This window comes from Pelophylax lessonae, assembly GCF_965119305.1.
Source record: "Pelophylax lessonae genome assembly, chromosome: 3".
Taxonomy (NCBI): domain Eukaryota; kingdom Metazoa; phylum Chordata; class Amphibia; order Anura; family Ranidae; genus Pelophylax; species Pelophylax lessonae.
Genome location: NC_138770.1, coordinates 576347034 through 576367905, shown reverse-complemented (window position 1 = coordinate 576367905; position 20872 = coordinate 576347034). Strand labels below are relative to the sequence as shown.

At 41.8% G+C, this 20872-nt stretch overlaps 1 protein-coding gene across 1 annotated transcript in view; it reads right to left on the bottom strand.

Annotated features, from left to right (window-relative positions):
• Nucleotides 1-6935: 6935 nt before the first annotated feature.
• The window catches only part of COMMD1 (copper metabolism domain containing 1), a 280469-nt gene continuing 266532 nt past the window's right edge, over nucleotides 6936-20872 (bottom strand). The window contains exon 3 of the mRNA XM_082248949.1: nucleotides 6936-7095. Coding sequence (XP_082105075.1) covers nucleotides 6988-7095 — 108 coding nt within the window. The 3' untranslated portion in view covers nucleotides 6936-6987. The remainder of the gene's footprint in view (nucleotides 7096-20872) is intronic.

Here is a 20872-nt window from a genome sequence, read left to right as displayed (position 1 = left end):
TTTATACAGAATACAACATAGATGACATATCAAATTTTTAAACTGAGAAAATGTATCATTTTAAGGGAAAAATAAGTTGATTTTAAATTTCATGGCATCAACACATCTCACAAAAAGTTGGGACAAGGCCATGTTTACCACTGTGTGGCACCCCCTCTTCTTTTTATAACAGTCTGCAAATGTCTGGGGACTGAGGAGACAAGTTGCTCACGTTTAGGCATAGGAATGTTGTCCCATTCTTGTCTAATACAGGCTTCTAGTTGCTCAACTGTCTTAGGTCTTCTTTGTTGCATCTTCCTCTTTATGATGCGCCAAATGTTTTCTGTGGGTGAAAGATCTGGACAGCAGGCTGGCCATTTCAGTACCCGGATCCTTCTTCTACGCAGCCATGATGTTATAATTGATGCAGTATGTGGTCTGGCATTGTCATGTTGGGAAATGCAAGGTCTTCCCTGAAAGAGATCACGTCTGGATGGGAGCATATGTTGTTCTAGAACTTGGATATACCTTTCAGCATTGATGGTGCCTTTCCAGATGTGTAAGCTGCCCATGCCACATGCACTCATGCAACCCCATACCATATGAGATGCAGGCTTCTGAACTGTGTGTTGAAAAAAACTTGGGTTGTCCTTGTCCTCTTTAGTCTGGATGACATGGCGTCCCAGTTTTCCAAAAAGAACTTCAAATTTTGATTTGCCTGACCACAGAACAGTTTTCCACTTTGCCACAGTCCATTTTAAATGAGCCTTGAAACAGAAAAAAACGCCTGTGCTTCTTGATCATGTTTAGATATGGCTTCTTTTTTGGCCTATAGAGTTTTAGCCGGCAATGGCGAATGGCACGGTGGATTGTGTTCACCGAGAATGTTTTCTGGAAATATTCCTGAGCCCATGTTGTGATTTCCATTACAGTAGCATTCCTGTATGTGATGCAGTGCCGTTTAAGGGCCCGAAGATCACGGCATTCAGTATGGTTTTCCAACCTTGACCCTTACGCACAGAGATTGTTCCAGATTCTCTGAATCTTTGTATGATATTATGCACTGTAGATGATGATAACTTCAAACTCTTTGCAATTTTTCTCTGAGAAACTCCTTTCTGATATTGCGCCAGTGTTGTTCGCCGCAGCATTGGGGGAATTGGTGATCCTCTGCCCATCTTAACTACTTATGAGAGACACTGCCACTCTGGGAGGCTCTTTTTATACCCAATCATGTTGCCAATTGACCTAATAAGTTGAAAATTGGTCCTCCAGCTGTTCCTTATATGTACATTTAACTTTTCCGGCCTCTTATTGCTACTTGTTTTTTGGAATGTGTAGCTCTTATGAAATCCAAAATGAGCCAATATTTGGCATGACATTTCCAAATGTCTCACTTTAAACATTTGATATGTTATCTATATTATATTGTGAATAAAATATAAGTTTATGAGATTTGTAAATTAGTCCATTCCTTTTTTACTCACAATTTGTAGTGTCCCAACTTTTTTGGAATTGGGTTTGTACGTTAGGTAAGCGATTCAGCCCAAGCAGCATTTTGGTTTTGAGGGAGAGGCCTTTGAAAAACTGCACTAATCTATATTAACCAATCAAAACAGCTTACTGCAGTCGCAATTCATATCAGGTTGGCGAATGGTTTCTTTTTTTAAAATCGGAGTACACATATTAGAGATATTACCATAAAAAACTGCTACCGGAGTATGTGAAGGAACTTTTGAAGAGTTTATAAAAGCACACGGTGGACTTTATTTTCATGCACAAAAGTGGTCATACACTTAAAATTTACACTAGGAATAAGAGAAAACAATTTTGTCTTGGCTACAGTACATGTCTACATTGGCTTCTTTTATACCATTGGATTTCTTTAGAATTCTATTAATAAACTCTATGAGCTCAGTTATTTCCTGCTAACTCACTACTTGTATATGCAAAGAAAATGAGTTGTTTATTTTTTACTCACCGTATGGTCTAGATGAGACCTTATCTTCAAGTAAATATATTGCTTGATTTTTCAAGATCTTGATTATGTTCTCTGTTAAACCATAGATGAGCAGATGTCTCCACAAAAATGAGAGGGAGAAAACTGCTTATCGACCTTAGTGGAGGGACCTGCTTCACTTTCTTGTGTGGCTCCCCTGATAAATTGAGAATGGGTTTACTAATGAGGAAATAGCAATAAAAACCTTATGCTGATTCTAACCCCTCGCCACTTAATCCAAGAAAAAAACGAATTGCTTTAGTCTTGAGCTATACTCTAACACAGCCTTTTTCAAATAGGGTGCCTAGGCTAGGTGCCTTCAGGTTTCATCAGGGGTGCCTTGGCAAAAATGCCTAAAAATCTCCCACAAAATATATACAAGCCTGGATCAAGCCTAACGTAGTATCACAAAGCCACAGGTTTTCATTGTGCAACATTACAACCTTCCAGCTACCAACATCCTAACAACCAACAATACAACTGGTTGATAAGGAGGACGTTGAGTCCCTGTACAGCCGGGGTCCTCAATAGGCGGACTCCGGGCCGCCTCCGGACCCACACGGATTAAAATCTGGACCGCCGAAGCGGTCTGCTTCCTTCTGTCTCAGCGGGGGACAGAATGGAGAGGATCGGGAGGATCGGACTGGCTGTGTTTAGCGCTGCATGATTACAAAAAGCCGAGTACAAGTTCTTCTGCGGCGGAGAGGATGTCCTACAAAGTCCCGCCTCCTGGGCCGGCTGTTACCTATGATAGACAGAACACTGGTGACGTCTATCATAGGAGCCAGTGTCCAGGAGGCGGGACTTTGTAGGACATCCTCTCCGTCGGGTAAGAAGAACTTGTACTCGGCTTTTTGTAATCATGCAGCGCTAAACACAGCCACTCCGATCCTCTCAATTCTAACCCCCCCCCCCGCTGATGACAGAAGGAAGCAGACCTCGGCGGTCCAGATTAATGGGGGCACGCACACTGGTCACTGCATTATTGGGGGCACAAACACTTTTCACTCTGCATTATTGGGGGCACGCACACTGGTCACTGCATTATTGGGGGCACAAACACTGGTCACTGCATTATTGGGGGCACAAACACTGGTCACTCTGCATTATTGGGGGCACGCACACTGGTCACTGCATTATTGGGGGCACACACACTGGTCACTGCATTATTGGGGGCACACACACTGGTCACTGCATTATTGGGGGCACACACACTGGTCACTCTGCATTATTGAGGGCACACACACTGGTCACTCTGCATTATTGGGGGTACACACACTGGTCACTCTGCATTATTGAGGGCACACACACTGGTCACTCTGCATTATTTGGGGCACACACACTGGTCACTCTGCATTAATGGGGGCACACACACGGTTGCTCTGCATTAATGGGGGCACGCACATGGTCACTCTGCATTAATGGGGGCACGCACATGGTCACTCTGCATTAATGGGGGCACGCACATGGTCGCTCTGCATTAATGGGGACACGCTCTGCATTAATAGGGGCACACACATGGTCGCTCTGCATTAATGGGGGCACACACATGGTCGCTCTGCATTAATGGGGACACCCTCTGCATTAATGGGGGCACACACATGGTCGCTCTGCATTAATGGGGGCACGCACATGGTCGCTCTGCATTAATGGGGACACGCTCTGCATTAATGGGGGCACACACATGGTCGTTCTGCATTAATGGGGGCACACACATGGTCGCTCTGCATTAATGGGGGCACGCACATGGTCGCTCTGCATTAATGGGGGCACGCACATGGTCACTCTGCATTAATGGGGGCATGCACACTGGTTGCTTTTCATTAATGGGGGCACGCACAATGGTCGCTCTGCATTGGATGGGGGCAAGTTTTGGGGAATGCCTTTTTTTGTTGTTGGCGTTCTGTATTTGGAATTTGACGGTCACTTTTCCGGACCTCGGACTGAATGGAAAATTTGTAAGTGGACCTTTCAAGTTTACATTTGAGTACCCCTGCTGTACAGCATCTTTGTTTACTCATTCTCTGCCCCCCCTCCATCAACACTGGGGTCACAATACCTTAGAAAGGGAAAGAAACTAAGGGAGAAGGAAAACACTGGAATACTAGTCAGTGCCAGCGTGCAAAGTTATGTATTCTTTAAAAGAATAAATACATTTTTTTTAAAAATGGGGTGCCTTGAGATTGTGCACAATTGTAAATGGTGCTTTGACTGAAAAAAGTATAGAGAAACACCGCTCTAGAACACATGTAGTCAGGGTATTGTAGTTCAGCGGCACAAGGCTATGAGCCAAATAAAGACTCTGGCTGCATTTTGTTTCCAGCCAAGTGGAACACAACTTAAAAATGATGCCACTGTAGATGCTCTCCTGTATTAAGTGCAGTGTGAACATATCCTTAAGGAGACACTGTCTCCAGATCATTCCCTTTTTTTTTTACATCTTCCTATATGGTTATATGTGCATTTGACAAATTTTATGTATGTTAGCTACCTGTAAAAGCCCCCCTTGCGTATTCATCCAAAAGCCCGCAGACTTGGATCTCGGATCCATCTTGGGTATGATGTCAGCAATCCTCAGCAGACTTGCACCTCCAGTAGCTACATAAAACAATATGCAGGGAGGTAAGGGGAGAGGTGGAGATGCTGGGCCAGTACAGAGAGCAGACACCCCCAAGAAGAGGAAAGGGCTATGACAAGCAAAGAGGGAGGGGGCTGTGCTAAGGAATTGACCCTCCTGGAGTAGTCAATGTTTTATTTCAAAGGCACAGTGAATAAAAAATGATTTATGGAACAGAAAAACACTGTAAGTAAGTAATTTAAAAACTTGATTTGTTTTCTGTGATTTTAACCAACATTTTGTAAGTTAGTGATAGGATCTCTTTAAGTTTCCAGGCAGTGTGAAGAAATACTGCCTCCTCACAGCAAGAGGTATGTTGAACACTGGTTCTTATGAAGTAAAATCTTTGATGAACTCCTCTACAGACTGTCTGCATGTAAGAGTTCTGGCCATAGGTATATATGGCAACATTTGGTATTCATCCATAGTACCCATAGTGAATTTGACACAAGCCTTGTCTTTTGTGTCTAAGGATAGGTTTACACTAGTGATCCTGCATAATCATGTGTTTTTCAGTGCTTTTTTATGTGCATTTTGATGCGCTTTAATGCTTTATGCTTTTTTTGTAGGAGACTAGATGTTAAACACAAAGCCTTGCAAAAAAAACACACCAAAAACCCATGCACAAGCACTCCCATTTGAGTCTATAGGGCCAAAAATGCATTATGCTGCACCAAAAGAAGCACCTGCACATTTTAAAAAATCACACTGCGCCATTGCATTGCACTGATTTGATTTGGCACCATGGAGAATAATGCCATATACTTTGTTGTGCATTGAAATGTGAAGGCAGATGCAGAGAAAAAAAAAAAAGATTGCACTAGCGTGAAAGGTGCATTAGGCTGGTATTAACAAAGTTCCTTCCTCTTCACCCCTCCCCTACACAAATAGTGATTTTTTTTTTTTTAATTTTACCTACTCACCAAGGGAATGATGTGCACTGTGGTCCCTGTGCCTCCTGGGATGTGCATGTCACATATCCCAGGGGACATAGGCTTTCAATCACAAAGGAGGAGAGGGGAGGGCCTAGCAGAGCATCATCAGGACTGTCAGCTGAACTCAGAAGAGCCAGCAGTCTCATGATGACATCACAAAGAACATGATGGCACTGGACCCAATCAATGGCAGAACACAAGAGGATCTCAGCAGAACAATGCTGGATCTGCTAGGTGGGTGAGTATTTGAACTTTGCAGAATACACCATCATGTAAGAAGGGGTTTTAGAAAAAAAATTGGGGAGGGGTGGGGGGGATTGGCGAAGAGCCGCTTTAAATGAACAGCATAAAGTATTTATCCACACCACATGTGACAAACGCAAGACCTGCGGGCTAATTCTGGCCCACCAGGCCATTTCATGTGGGCCCCCACCTCTCCTGCAACTAGGGTAGCCACCTTGTCTCAGCACAAAGGATGACAGAACTTATCCTACAGATCCAGCACCTCTCTGTTAAGCCACAAAACCTCCTTGTCTCTGCTTCCCCTGGTTTCAGCATTTAGCTGACTCCAGCCCTCCTCCAGACAATGAACTTACTGCTTTGCACCCAGCTTCTTCCCTGGAGCAGCACACGGTAAGGGACGTGCACTGTGAAGTGGGTGAGGGACTCTTGATTTCTGATGGTGGAAAGGCTCTTGGCACTTGATGTAAGGGGGGGGGGGTGTTCTAAACATCAGCTTATAACTAATATGTTGTTTGCAGGTAGAAAACCTATACCAGTTGAAAAGGAGGGTTGCACACTGCTATCATCCTCAAGAAATGTGATTGGAGACTGAGAGATGATAGCATAGTTGTGCGATCCTCCTTTTCAGACTTGCATCATCTGCTACAGGAGGGTAAGCGAGCTTTGTGCCAGTCTGCACCTGCCCTTCCCAGCTTAAAGAGGTTGTAAACCCGTCCAACTTTTTTTTTTGGCAACCTGTAAGAGAAACACATAATGAGCTAGTATGCATCGCATACTAGCTCATTATGCAATACTTACCTTAGAACTAGCCCCTGTCGTACAGCCCACTTACCTGTATGACGGGCGACATGTCCAGTCGCCCTTCTTCCGGGATCGCGGCATCCGGCCATCTGATTGGCCGGAGCCGCGGTGACGTCACTCCCGCGCACGCGAGTGGGAGCCGACAGTCACGGCACGGGTCTCTAAAGAAACGGCACCAGCGGCCGTTCCTTCAGAGCCCATGCGCCAGTGATGTCACTGGCTGCATGTAAGGTAAATATCTCCTAAACGGTACACACCCCTGATCTACACCAATGTTGCACTGCAAAGTGAAGACAACAAGAAGGGAATCTGTAAGGAGTGGAGATCTCAGCTCAGATTATTAAAGATCCCAACACACAAATTTGGTTTTTCATAATACTTTATTATAACAAGCACACATTTTCTTTATTTGATTAACTGATATGTGTTAATGCAGCCAAGCTCTCCTCCACCTCTGACAATTTCTTCAGCATTTCATTAAGTTTAGCTTCATTGAATTCAAGGCAAAAAAATTCAGGTTGCTGGAAAAGAAAAGAAGAAGCTTAGTAAATAAATCACATATATTCTGCATCTAATGGGTATATTTAATTAAAACATTTGCATAGTAATTTGCTCACTGAAAGAGCATAAACATTTGTTATGTGCGAATAGAGGACAAAAACCTTAGGCGATTCCCTGTGCTGGTCGAATGTTTTCCATAGATTTATAATGGAACATTTTAGCCACTGGAAGTATCATAGGAATTTCTGTATTCTCAGTACCAAATCAGTGAAAAGCATTCTACCAGCACATGAAATAGCTTCTTTTTTTTTTTTTTTTTGCTGCATTTGCGCAAAACAAAAAGGTACATGCACTTTTACTGAGTGAATTGCTATGGAAATTTGTTATAAATACACCCCTATGTATGAATTTCCTACAGAGGCTGTGGTATAAAATAAACAAAACAAAAAATACATTACATTTGTATATGCCCAGTCATCATAGCAAGCAATTAAGCTTTTTTTTTTTTTTTTTTTTTTTTTATGTTGTGTGTCTTGGTTCCTTTATTTTAATTTTTTTAAGTAAACCTTTCTGTTACCCAAGCATATCAACATAGTGGTACGTTCATAATATTCTCCATCAGCAATTTCAACACATTTGTTCTTTCCCCAGCCACATAGTGTAGACCAGCCTTTCTTCCCATTTTTACCCCACAGGAACCCTTGAAATCAAATCATTTCAGAAACCCCCATCGGTTTTCAGTTCAGTTTACATGAGTTTTTCATCCATTATTACATCCATCTGCTGGCATCCTTAACAACTATGCTATGCCACTGACAGCAGAATGTACAGAAAGGAAGAAAAAAAAAAAAAAAAAAAAACAGCGATAGGGCCCCTCCCCCACTTTATTCTTGGCCCTTTTTTTTAGGTGTGGGTTTGGGGGGAGGGGGGTGGGAAACTTATGCTAGAGCTGCATGATAAATTGTTAAAAAATTGTGATCTCGATTCAACCCCCCTCACGATCCAGCATTTCCACGATTCATGTAAGGGCAGAGCAGTTCCATGCTCAAAGCTGTCAAAAAACAGCTGGCAAAGATTTTCACAACATTGCTCAGTGCTGAGAGATAAAAAGAAACATTGTATCATTTGTTTCTTTTAAATCAAAGGGATGAACTTCGGTCTGGAAATTAGGTCAGTTTAACCACTTAAAGTGATTGTAAATTTTTTTTAAAAAAATAACAAACATGTTATACTTCCCTACCCTGTGCAGTTGGTTTTGCACAGGGCAGCCTGGATCCTCCTCTTCTTGGGTCCTTCATTGCTGCTCCTGGCTCCTCCCTCCTATCGAGAGCCCCCACTACAAGCAGCTTGCTATGGGGGCACCCGAGCCGAGCTACAGCTCCGTGTATCCATTTAGACACAGAGCTGCCACTCGGCTCCACCCCCTCTTTCTCCTGAATGGCTAACTGACTTTGATTGATAGCCGCAGGAGTCAATGGCGTCACTGCTGTGTCTCAGCCAATCAGGAGGGAGAGTCCCAGATGGCTGAGGGACTCGTGGATATCGCTGGATAGAGATGGGGCTCAGGTAAGTATTAGGGTGGTGCTGGCGAGGCTGCTATACACATAGAATGCATTAGGACAAAAAAGCTTCTGACTTTACAACTACTTTAAAGACTAAGCCTTTTTCTGACACTTACAAGTTAAAATCAGTATTTTTGCTGGAAAGTTACTTAGAACCCCCAAACATTTTAGATATTTTTTAGCAGAGATCCTAGAAAATAAAATGGCGGTCCTTGCAATATTTTATGTCACACTGTATTTGCGCAGCAGTCTTTCAAACAAAAAAATGCACTTCAATGAAGTTAAAAAAGTAAACCGTAAAGTTAGCCCAATTTTTTGTAGAATATGAAAGATGATATTCGCCGAGAATTGTGATCTTTATTTTAAGCAAAAAAATTGTGATTCTCTTTTTACCCAGAATCGTGCAGCTTTAACTCATGCCAAAAGAAAACGGACCACTCCCCCAATCTTTATCAGGCCCTTTATGTCTGGTACGGATTTTTTTTTGGGGGGGTGGACCTCAGCCAACAATGTTAAAAAATGGCTTGAAGTTTCCCCCCCCCCCAATCCATACCAGACCCTTATCAGAGCATACAGCTTGGCCGGCCCCATGCCCTCAACATGGGGGGGGGGCCTTTAACAAGGGGCCTCCAGATCCCAGCCCCCAAGTAAATGAGTAGGGGCTACATTGTGCTTGCCGGCACTAATTAACATTGCTAGATCTACCAGTCGCTAAAGTAAGCAGAGGGATGGGGTTACCAGTGATGTTACATCTTTATGACTTCATATATGGTCAATGAAGTCAAAAGGGACGGCATGACCCCGGCCCTTTGTATGCTTTAACAGTGGCAGAAGGAACCCTTATGATCTGGCATTACCAAAATACATGCTTGCCATATTTTTGATATTTTAATAAAGATGGCTTTCTATGGATACATGTAAGTGCTGGCTCACAGATGACTGGTACTGTTGTTTTGTAAGGAAGGTCAGTTATCCTAAAAATACAGCACTCCTTTAAAGCTGGCCACACATGGCCCCATGCTTCTACAAGATACAACCAACTCAAGCACCACATTTATCCTATTTGGAAAGGAGAGATTATACCTTTGCAATAGTAAACCTTTCCTGAGAATTGCATGGAGTCTGCCATTGCTGACCAACTTCTCCTAAAACTGTTAAGGCCCGTACACACGTACCGATCGTCGGCATACAAACGTCGGCGGACGAAAGATCTGCCGATTGTACGCTTGTTAGTATAGTGCCTCCGACAGCCGTCAGCGCACATTCTGCCGACAAGAGTCTGTCTTGCAAGCATTAAAATTTTTGTATGCCGACACCAGAGCGGCTGATTGTTCGCCAGTCAGTACAGAATTCGGACTTGCAGATTTGCAAGACTGGGCATGCTCAGAAAAGGAAAAACACAGGGAAAGTTAACCATTACATGACATCACTTCTGCAGTCGGCTGTAGTCGGCGGACAAAATTCTTGTGCTGTCTTTGCACTTTTCAACAGACACCGACAGCCCAGAGACAAAAGACGGCCGATCGTTCGCTGACGATCGGTATGTGTGTACGGGCCTTTAGGCTTTGCTTTTGTGCTGACCAGTTTAAGAAAGGACAGGAGTCCTAATGAGTGTATTTGTTCATGGTTGTTGACAATGTAAAAGAGTTAGCATGCCAGTCAGACAACCAGCAGTTGTAAAATAAAAACTCAAGCAATTGTGCCTTCCATGTTCTTTCAAGATAGTGGTCTGTTTTTAAGTAGACCCAAGTATTCCCATAGCAAAGGGTAAAATTAGATATTTCTTGTTGATATAAAAGTGAAGCTTAACCACTTTACCACCGGAGGATTTTGCTGTCTTCCGTCCAGGCCACTTTTTGCGATTCGGCGCTGTGCGACTTCAACTGACAATTGCGCGGTCGTGCGACGCCGTACCCAAACGAAATTTACGTCCTTTTTTCCCCACAAACAGAGCTTTCTTTTGGTGGTATTTGATCACCTGTGCGATTTTTACTTTTTGCGCTATAAACAAAAAAGAGCGTTTATTTTGAAAAAATAACAATATTTTTAACATTTTTTTATATGAAATTCCCCCCAAAAAAGATGTAAAAACCAATTTTTTAAAAAATTTTTGGCCAATTTGTTTTCTGCTACCTATGTTTGGTAAAAAAAATCACAATAAGCGTATTTTGATTGGTTTGCGCAAAAGTTATTGCGTTTACTAACTAAGGGAAAGATTTCTGTCATTTTTGGTGTTTTTTTTTTTTAAGGCGTAATGGCGGCGATCTGCGATTTTTTTTGTGGGACTGCGACATTGCGGCGGACAGATCGGACCCTTGACTGACATTTTTGACACTTTTGGGGTTACCAGTGACATTACTGCAGTAATCAGTGCTATATATATGCACTGTTACTGTAAAAATGACACTGGCAGGGAAGGGGTTAATTTTATTGGAGAGGGAGGGGTTAATGTATGCCTGGTGCTTACTGACGTGTAGGGGGGGAGGTGACTGAGTGAGTCATGGACAGATCGGATGTCCAGCTATGCTGAACAGTCCGATCTGTCACTCCCTGTCACTATGGAGATCCGCCCGCTGTGTTTACACACAGCGGGCGGATCTCCACACTAGATCCCCGGCGATCGGGGCAGAGCAGCGGCGATCGCCGCTGCTCCTCCCCTGGCCCGACTCCCGCTGTGAATGAAAACAGCGGGAGCGAGCCTCCGGCGGCGCGCAAGCGCCGCCCAGAAGGGGGAGTGTCTGACGACGTTAATACTACGTCGTCAGACGATAACGAACCACTTTGCCGCAGTACTATTACCGTACTCGGTCGGCAAGTGGTTAAAGCCAGGTACGCACGATTTGATTATCGGACGATTGAGTGTCTGGTTTTTTTAGCATGCTAGTCTCCATATAAAAACTATAGGTTACTGAAGTACAAAAATTCTTGGATGACAGAATAAAAATTCAGAAGTGATGTAATGTGTTGTAGTGTATTTGTATTGTATTTTCGGATTAAAATTGTACTGGTTGAATGAAAATCGTGTGATTTGGTATCTTCCGAGAAAAATTTTGGTGTTTGTCACTTAGGAAAACAAAAGCTGTGTACTAATGATCAGATTTTCGTGTGATCGATTCGAAAGCGATACTTTTGTACAATATTCTGATCGTGTGTACCAGGCTTTAACCTGGGAACTGCATTACAGTTGTGAAGAAATCATGCAGACAGCAGCAGGTGGAATGGCAATTGTCTTCTATTTTTTATTTTTTGCATACATTCTCGTTGCATGAGGACCTATATTGTGCTTCTCCCCAACTTGCCGTTTTCAAAGAAGGGAATCCGCTTAAAGTGTATTTCTAGGCAAATCTTTTTGTTTAGTTATGTTTAAAATTCCGAAGGGTTAGACCTTGTGCTGAGTTTTTTTTTTTTTTGTCTGTGTTCCCTTAGATCCACCATTTTCACTGGGAAATACTAAATTCTTGAGTTGTCCCCAGAAAAATAGACGAGGGACCACCTGTTCTGCAGACAACAAAGAGGGGAACTTTTGTCACTTTTGGAGATTTCCTCTAACTTCCCATTGTGTCTCTCGAAAAGAAAAAAATAGGCTGCAAAGGTTTTAACCCTTAGGACCCTTTCACACGGACTTTCCACCCGGCAGACTCCGTTTTGCTCACCGGGGATCGTTCTGCCAATCTCTGCTGAGCAGGTGGATGACAACTCCATCTCTGGTTACTTTGCAGAGACAGACCTGTCAGATCTCCTCTATGGGAGATTGGATAAAAACTGACCGCCTGTCTGTTTTCATCCGATCCAATCCTCCAGAAGGATGGAAAATAGGGTTTCCATCCGTCTGGATCAGATCGGATAGCAGCGGGTATCAGCGGAGATGTCACCGCTGACATCCGCTGCTCTATAGGGATGCATGGAGCATCCGATCAGGTCCGCCTGAAAAAACTGACAGATGGACCTGACCGGAAAGCCCATGTGAAAGAGGCCTAACTCTATTTCAAATTAAAAAAAAAAATGTTTTGGCTATACATACACATTAAGTTTACTTTTACTGTATATTTCTCTGTGTGTGATCACGTCTGTCTCTTATTGTGTTTTCAACCTGGCTAAATTTTCTCCTGATCATCACAGACAATGATCAACTTGGTATATGGCCTCTGAACACTAAGGGGAAAAAAAAAGTATATTATCCCCTGCTGCTAATTTTGTACGCTTGCCCACTGACAAAGAAATGATCAGTCTATAATTTTAATGGTAGGTTTATTTTAACAGTGAGAGACAGAATAACAAAAAAAATATCTAGAAAAATGCATTTAAAAAAGTTATAAATTGATTTGAATTTTAATGAGTGAAAAGGGTATTTGACCCCTTCGCAAAAGAAGACTTAGTACTTGCTGGAAAAACCCTTGTTGGCAATCACAGAGGTCAGACGTTTCTTGTAGTGGGCCACCACGTGGGATTTTGCCCCATTCCTCTTTGTAGATCCTCTCCAAGTCATTAAGGTTTTGAGGCTGATGTTTGGTAACTCCAACCTTCAGCTCCCTCCACATATTTTCCATGGAAATAAGGTCTGTAGACTGGCTAGCCCACCCCTGGATCTTAATGTGCTTCTTCTTGAGCCACTTCTTTGTTGCGTTGGCCATGTGTTTTGGGTCTTTGTCATGCTGGAATACCCATCCATGACTCATTTTCAATGCCCTGGCTGAGGGAAGGAGGTTCTCACCCAAGATTTGATGGTACGTGGCCCCGTCCATCGTCCCTTTCATGGTGTAAAGTTGTCCTGTCCCCTTAGCAGAAAAACACCTCCAAAGCATAATGTTTTCACCTCATGTTTGACAGTGGGGATGGTGTTCTTAGCGTCATAGGCGAATTGAGTTTATGCCAAAGAGCTTAATTTTGGTCTCATCTGACCCCAACACTTTCACCTAGTTCTCCTCTGAATCATTCAGATGTTCATTAGCAAATTTCAGACTGACCTAAACATGTGCTTTCTTGAGCAGGGGGACCTTGCGGGCACTGTAGAATTTCAGTTCTTCACGGCATAGTGTGTTACCATTGTTTTCTTGGTGCCTATAGTCCCAGGTGCCTTGAAAATCATTGAAAATATTCTCCCGTGTAGTTCTGAGAGGTTTCCTCACCGTTCTCATTGAAACTCCATGAGGTGAGATCTTGCATGGAGCCCCAGACCAAGGAAGATTGACAGTTATTTTGTGTTTCTTCCATTTGCGAATAATCGCACCAACTGTTGTTACCCTCTCACCAAGCTGCTTGGTGATGGTCTTGTAGCCCATTGCAGCCTGGACTAGCTCTATAATCTTGTCTCTGACATCCTTGGGCAGCTCTTTGGCTTGGCCATGGTGGAGAGATGTGCCCTTTATACAGGTAACAAGCTGAGATTAGGAACACCCCTAAGAGAGTGCTCCTAATCTTAGATCGTTACCTGTATAGAAGGCCCCTGGGAGCCAGAAATCTTGCTGATTGATGGGGGATCGAATACTTATTTCAGTCATTAAAATGCAAATAAATGTATTACTTTTTAAAATGTGTTTTTCTGGATATTTTTGTTGTTATTCTGTCTCCCACTGCTAAAATAAACCTGCCATAAAATTATAGACTGCTCATTTCTTTGTCAGTGGGCAAATGTACAAAATCAGCAGGAGATCAAATACTTGTTTCCCTCACTGTATGTCTACTCTCTGTCTTGTAGAATGCATTTGGTTTTAAATTATAATAAATCTTGTGATTCAGCAAAACAGAAATCATGCATTAAGCTGAATGAACATGGAAGATTTATCTTTAAATGATCAGTAGCTTGTACCTAACATAATGCCATAAACACCAGCAAATAAAATGATGAGTTATGCCTTGGCTTAGACATAAAGTAATGTGTTCACCCAAGTGACATCACATGTCTTGTGGAAAACCTATTAGAACTGACATGTGCAATCTATCACTGTGTCTGGTACATACACTTTATTACAGTAGCAGAACCTTTATGTCAAGCAAACTCTATTTATAAAGTAAAATGCACTGCACTGTACAAGGCAATGAAGCTGCTGTTATGACGGGTTAAAATGCAGTTGAATGATCCAGGTCTTAAAGACTGGTGATTGGGCAGGAAAAATCAGGACACTAATGTATCAATCAATGGGCTGTCTATTGTGTAGTCTGCCCTGTTTCTGCTTAATTAATTGAATAAATGATTTAAAAGGAACTGCTGACTCAAGCGTAGGTCAGAGCCAGACAAGTGCTCTTTTGTAATTGGACGATGCAGGTTTCTTTCTTTATATATAAAGTTACCTGGAATCCAACAGCAAGCTGTTAAATAGGTAGCAGAGCTGTAAGCTGGACTGCAGCCCTGTTCCTTGATCTTGTAAGAAATGCTGTCATGTCACTGAACTGGGACCTCCGTAGTCCTGTCATGTGGAACCGGCAATGCGTTTTTATATTATGCTCAGTGTCAGTACTACAGAAGGCGATTTAAATTCTACTCACTGGAGCTGATTCATTAAAACGGGAGAGCGCAAAATCTGGTGCAGCTCTGCATGGTAGCCGATCAGCATCTAACTTCAGCTTGTTCAATTAAGCTTTGACAAAAAAAAAAAAAAAAGGAAGCCGATTGGTTTCTATGCAGACCTGCACCAGATGTTGCACTCTTCAGTTTTAGAGCTGGTTCACACTGAGGCGACACGACTTCGGGGGGGCGACTGGTGAAGTTGCGTGCACCGCGACTTCGGCGCGACTTGCAGGGACTTTACATAATGGAAGTCTATGCAAGTCGCTCCGAGGTCGCCCCAAAGTAGTACAGGACCCTTTTTCTAAGTCGTAGCGACTTGTGTCCCTCCTATTAGAACGGGTCCTGTACTACTCAATGGATCGCGACCGACCGCGACTTGTCAGGCTGACAAGTCGCGCTAATGTGAATGGGCTCTTAGTAAATCAACCCCGTAGTGTTCCTCAAAGTTTAACCAAATTTTTAGGACTCATCTGATTTTACTCTAACCACTTTATGACCGCACATATACTGCGGCAGGGTGGCCTCTCTGCACCAGATCCCATACCTAGTACATGATCCGACACATTTGGGTCTGGGGCACGCATGCGCGCCGCCGGCTACCCGCTTCCATAAAAATCTCCCATAGTTTGTAGATGTTATAATTTTTGCGCAAACCAATCAATATACGCTTATTGGGGTTTTTTTTTTTTAACCAAAAATATGTAACAGAATACATATTGGCCAAAATTGATGAAGAAATTTTATTTTTTTTTTCATTTTTTTTTTCAATTGAATATGTTTTATAGCAGAAAGTAAACAATATTGATTTTTTTTTTTCAAAATTGACAGTCTTTTTTTGTTTATAGCGCAAAAAATAAAAACAGCAGTGGTGATCAAATACCACCAAAAGAAATTTCTATTTGTGGGGAAAAAGGACATACATTTTGTTTGGGTACAGTGTCCCACGACCATGCAATTGTCAGTTAAACGACAGCAGTGCCGTATCCCAAAAAATGGCCTGGTCATGAAGTTGGGTAAAGCTTCTGGAGGGCAAGTGGTTAAAACTGAACTTTTTTGCACAAAAATTTAGATCTGTACGGGAAGTGCTCTGCTTACACCCACACTGCAGAGGTTCTTCACAAAAACCCTCTTTTGCAATGCTTACATTTTTAAGATGTATAAAAAAAAAAAAATTTTTTCCTTACTTTCCAGCCATATGTAACACCATCTTTCCACAGCTGTATGACTGCAACCCTTACAGTATTGTCATCCTCCCCTATGGTTTGTTCTACCATTGTGGGTACATCATCACAATGACGTTTGATGTGGTCATGGCCTAATGCCACTTTTAATGCTCCATATTTGTATAGGCGTGCTTGTTGACAGCAAGGCCTACCCAGTCCCTACCCTGGTATCACCTAGGTACTACCCTGGTACCACCCAGGCTTACCTGTCTTAAACATAATTTAACTGATTTGGGAAGCACAAGAATTCCTCCATCACCCTGGTTAAAAAAATTATGATTCCAATGGTAAGTTCAACTGACTACCCCTTTGCACTAAAAAGGTTTTATATCATTTTCACATTTCTAATACTGTTTACAGCTACATTAGCAGGATGGTGTATGTTGTTTTCAATGTGCTTGATGTTCCCTTTTTTTTCATTTTAAGTTATATATTTTTTTTAACGTCTTTCTCATGTGGCTGCAAACAAAAGTAGTGGGTCCGTTTACCAAACCCGGGGGTAAAAGGAAAACTGGTGTCCGAACAGGATTGGTGTTATGGCAAGTGGCACCCAAGCTATGACAGCAAGAATTCTTATCCTTCTGATCGGGGAAGGTTTTGTTGGTATTGGCCCTTTTTCTTAATAATCAGTGTTCACACCATCGAGAGGCACCTCATATCTTCTCTCCTATTTTTATTTGAAAGTGATAACCTGATTGCCTGTTATTAATATTTTTAGAAAAAAAAAAAAAACAGTCCTGCCGATTTAAAAAAATATATCTATCTAGCTAAATATGTATTAACAAATACATTTTTTTTATTACAGAATTAAAAAAGCACAACAGTGCTATACTATTGATGTATTTTTAAAAAAATAAAAATTTTAAAAACAGTACTAAAATATGTTGTTTCTTTAAAAATAACTAGTACTGCCAGAATGTTTCCAGGAATCGCATTGTTGAAAGAAACATCTGGCTACCGTACGGAAGATAAAAGCCTGAAGACTAGTAGTGGGACAGCTTGTATTGGCTGCAGCTAGATAGCAGACCTATTAAAACCAGTGAGAAATAGTAGAAAGAGGTAAAAATAATTGAATCCCCTGGAACGAGGTTTCAGCTTTTGGTTGACTGACCCTTTACCTTACTGACCCTTAAATGTACGGTAACTTACAGATACTTTAAAAGTCTGGCAGGTCTGGGCAACTAAAGGGCTATAAAAGGGACAAAATACCTTTCCTGGAGAACATGCTGCTCCAAGGTAGTGGCAGTAACGATCACATAAACACCTATGCCTTTGGTCATACATAATAATACATATTCAATGCTAAACGGAGCCTGAAGAAGCACTTTCTCCAGGAAAGGTAAATATTTCAGATCTTCTAATACTTATTATCAGTGTTGGGGTAGTTACTCAAAAAATGTAACTAGTTACTAGTTACTTCTGTAAATTGTAACGAGATTACTTTACTAGTTACTGCATTTGAAAAGTAACTTCACTACTTATTACTTTCCTCTTTCTTAATTGACCGCGTAGAAGAAGATACATGACACTCTTTCTGCATAGAGTTTATTGTATAAACACAGGCTTTGGGAAACATGAGAACAAAACCTGAAAAAACAGAATAAAACATAAAGTGCAACAAAAACATAAACATCTTCGAAATAACGATTGTATCGCATGGCTTGGGTAACGCAGGAAAGCGCGTTCCTATAGCCTAGTAAAGTAGTGTAGTTACCTCCTATAGCCAAGTAAAGTAGTGTAGTTACCTCCTATAGCCTAGTAAAGTAGTGTAGTTACCTCCTATAGCCTAGTAAAGTAGTGTAGTTACCAATATTAGTATTGTAACTAGTTACATTACTTCGTTACCAAAAAAAGTTATGTAGTTACTGTAATCAGTTACTTTGTAACTAGTTACCCCCAACACTGCTTATTATTCATACATCCAAGCAAGGTCATTGACATACCTTTATGTTTAGGCCTACTGTGGAATAAATTAGTGTGTACCTTTGACACTTTAAAACTTGCTGTACAAAGTTTTTGTGTGCACGTCAAGTTTGCTTGGCCTTGCTCAGGTTTCCTCTCACAATCTGTACTAGCTAAGCAATATGGACACTGCAGGGGTTTCAAAACCCTGGGCCGTTGAAGCTGCTTTTTGGTGTCTGACAGCGGGGGGATCACAGCAATCTGGTACAGCGGGACCAGGTGGGATGAGGAGGAGGAGGTCCAGTGTAAGGTCACCTTACAGAATTTCTGCAAAGGTCAACTTACACTTTAAAGCTTAACTGTAGGTAGATATAAAATACATAAACAAACCTGTAATCATCTCTGTAATCATTATTAGATCATTCATTTTTTTTTGTAAGTACCTGCATTTCACCCATACAGCAGGACTGGAGTGTGAGAAGAAGACAGAACAAGGAGCCAGTCAGTTCATGTGCAGACATAAAGCATGTTCATAGGAAGAGAAAGCAGAGTGACAAAGATATGGGGCTCATCGCCGCTTCTCCCTTCACGTTTCAGTCATAGGCTGGGGTAGATCCAGGGTGACCTGGGCTCAGAGGAAGTTGGCTGAATAATGCTAGCCATCAGACTGAGATGATCTACAGTAGAACAGTAAAAAAATGACTGAGAAGGACATCTCTGGTTTGAAGCCCTTTATTTTATAGAGCCAATACAAATGAGCTTTGCTTTCGATAAAGGGGACCAGCAGCCCCCTTGCAGGGACTGCTCCCTTGCTAACACCATAACCCAGCCTTTACTAAAACAGGAAAGGTCTCACTTTTGGGTTACTGGAAAAGCTTTTGCTTAATGCTGACAGGCTACCTGAATTCCATATAAGATACAAATGATTGACAAAAGGGCCAGCCAGATGCAAAACTCTTATAACCTTTGTTGTCGCCCATACTGACAATTCATTTTTATTAGCAGATGCGAATAATACAAGCCTTTAACAAAGAACAGAAAGACTTTAAATATGATATATATAAAATATTGATATAAAATACCATGTAAGGGGGAGTATTCCTTGAAGCCAAATAAGTATTTTATGCATCATTCACAGGAAGTGGTCTCTTGCAATGTGCAGTTGCACATTCAAAGCAACCATCAACGCTAAGGTATGGATTTAAACATCATATTAAATATTGTTTTGGTTGTTTTCGTTTTCAGCAAATCATCACTTAATGCTGTAGCTATTACCACTGAAGCTTACAGGTATACTCCATTACTAAATATTTGGTTTTAAGCAGCCATGAATTTTTACAGAGCTGATTTTTAAAAGATGCATAAGAGTCGGTTCACACAGGGGCGGCACGACTCTGTACTACTTCGGGGGCGCTTATGCATTCCCATGCACCACGACTTCGGAGCAACTTGCATGGACTTCACATAATGGAAGTCTATGCAAGTCGCTCCGAGGTCGCGCCGAAGTAGTACAGGACCCTTTTTCTAAGTCGGAGTGACTTGTGTCGCTCCTATTAGAACGGGTCCTGTAGCAGTCAATAGACCGCGAGGGAGCGCGACTTGTCAGGCTGAAAAGTCGCCTGACAAGTCGCGTTAGTGTGAATCGAGTCTAACCCTTTCCATTCAATGTTTATTTTCAATTTATTTTTGATTTAGTTCATAATTTATTTAGTCGATTTAGTTTAGCAATATGATTTTGTTTATCAATCATAGTCTTTTGACTAACATGCCATTTCAGTTTTAGCAACTCATTATACACTCACTGGCCACTTTATTAGGTACACCTTGCTAGTACTGGGTTGGACCCCTTTTGCCTTCAGAACTGCCTTAATTCTGTGATTTTTTTTTTTTCAGGTTCATGTGATAGACCAACACAAAGTGGCACATAATTGTGAAGAGGAAGGAAATTGATAAATGGTTTTCAAATTTTTTACAAACAAAAATCTTAAAAGTGTGGCGTGCATTTGTATTCAGCCCTCTTTACTCTGATACCCCTAACTAAAATCTAGTGGAACCAATTGCCTTCAGAAGTCACCTAATTAGTAAATGGAGCTCACCTGTGTGTAATTTAATCTCAGTAAAAATATAGCTGTTTTGTGAAGCCCTCAGAGGTTTGTTAGAGAACCTTAGTGAACAAACAGCATCACAAAGGCCAAGTAACACACCAGACAGGTCAGGGATAAAGTTGTGGAGAAGTTTAAAGCAGGGTTAGGTTATAAAAAAATATCCCAAGCTTTGAACATCTCATGGAGCACTGTTCAATCCATCATCCAAAAATGGAAAGAGTATGGCACAATGAAAACCTACCAAGACATGGCCATCCACCTAAACTGACAGGCCGGGCAAGGAGAGCATTAATCAGAGAAAAAGCCAAGAGGCTCATGGTACTCTGGAGGAGCTGCAGAGATCCACAGCTCGGGTGGGAGAATCTGTCCACAGGACAACAATTAGTCGTACACTCCACAAATCTGGCCTTTATGGAAGGGCTGCAAGAAGAACGTCATTGTTAAAAGAAAGCCATACGGAGTCCTGTTTGCAGTTTGTAAGAAGTCATGTGTTGGACACA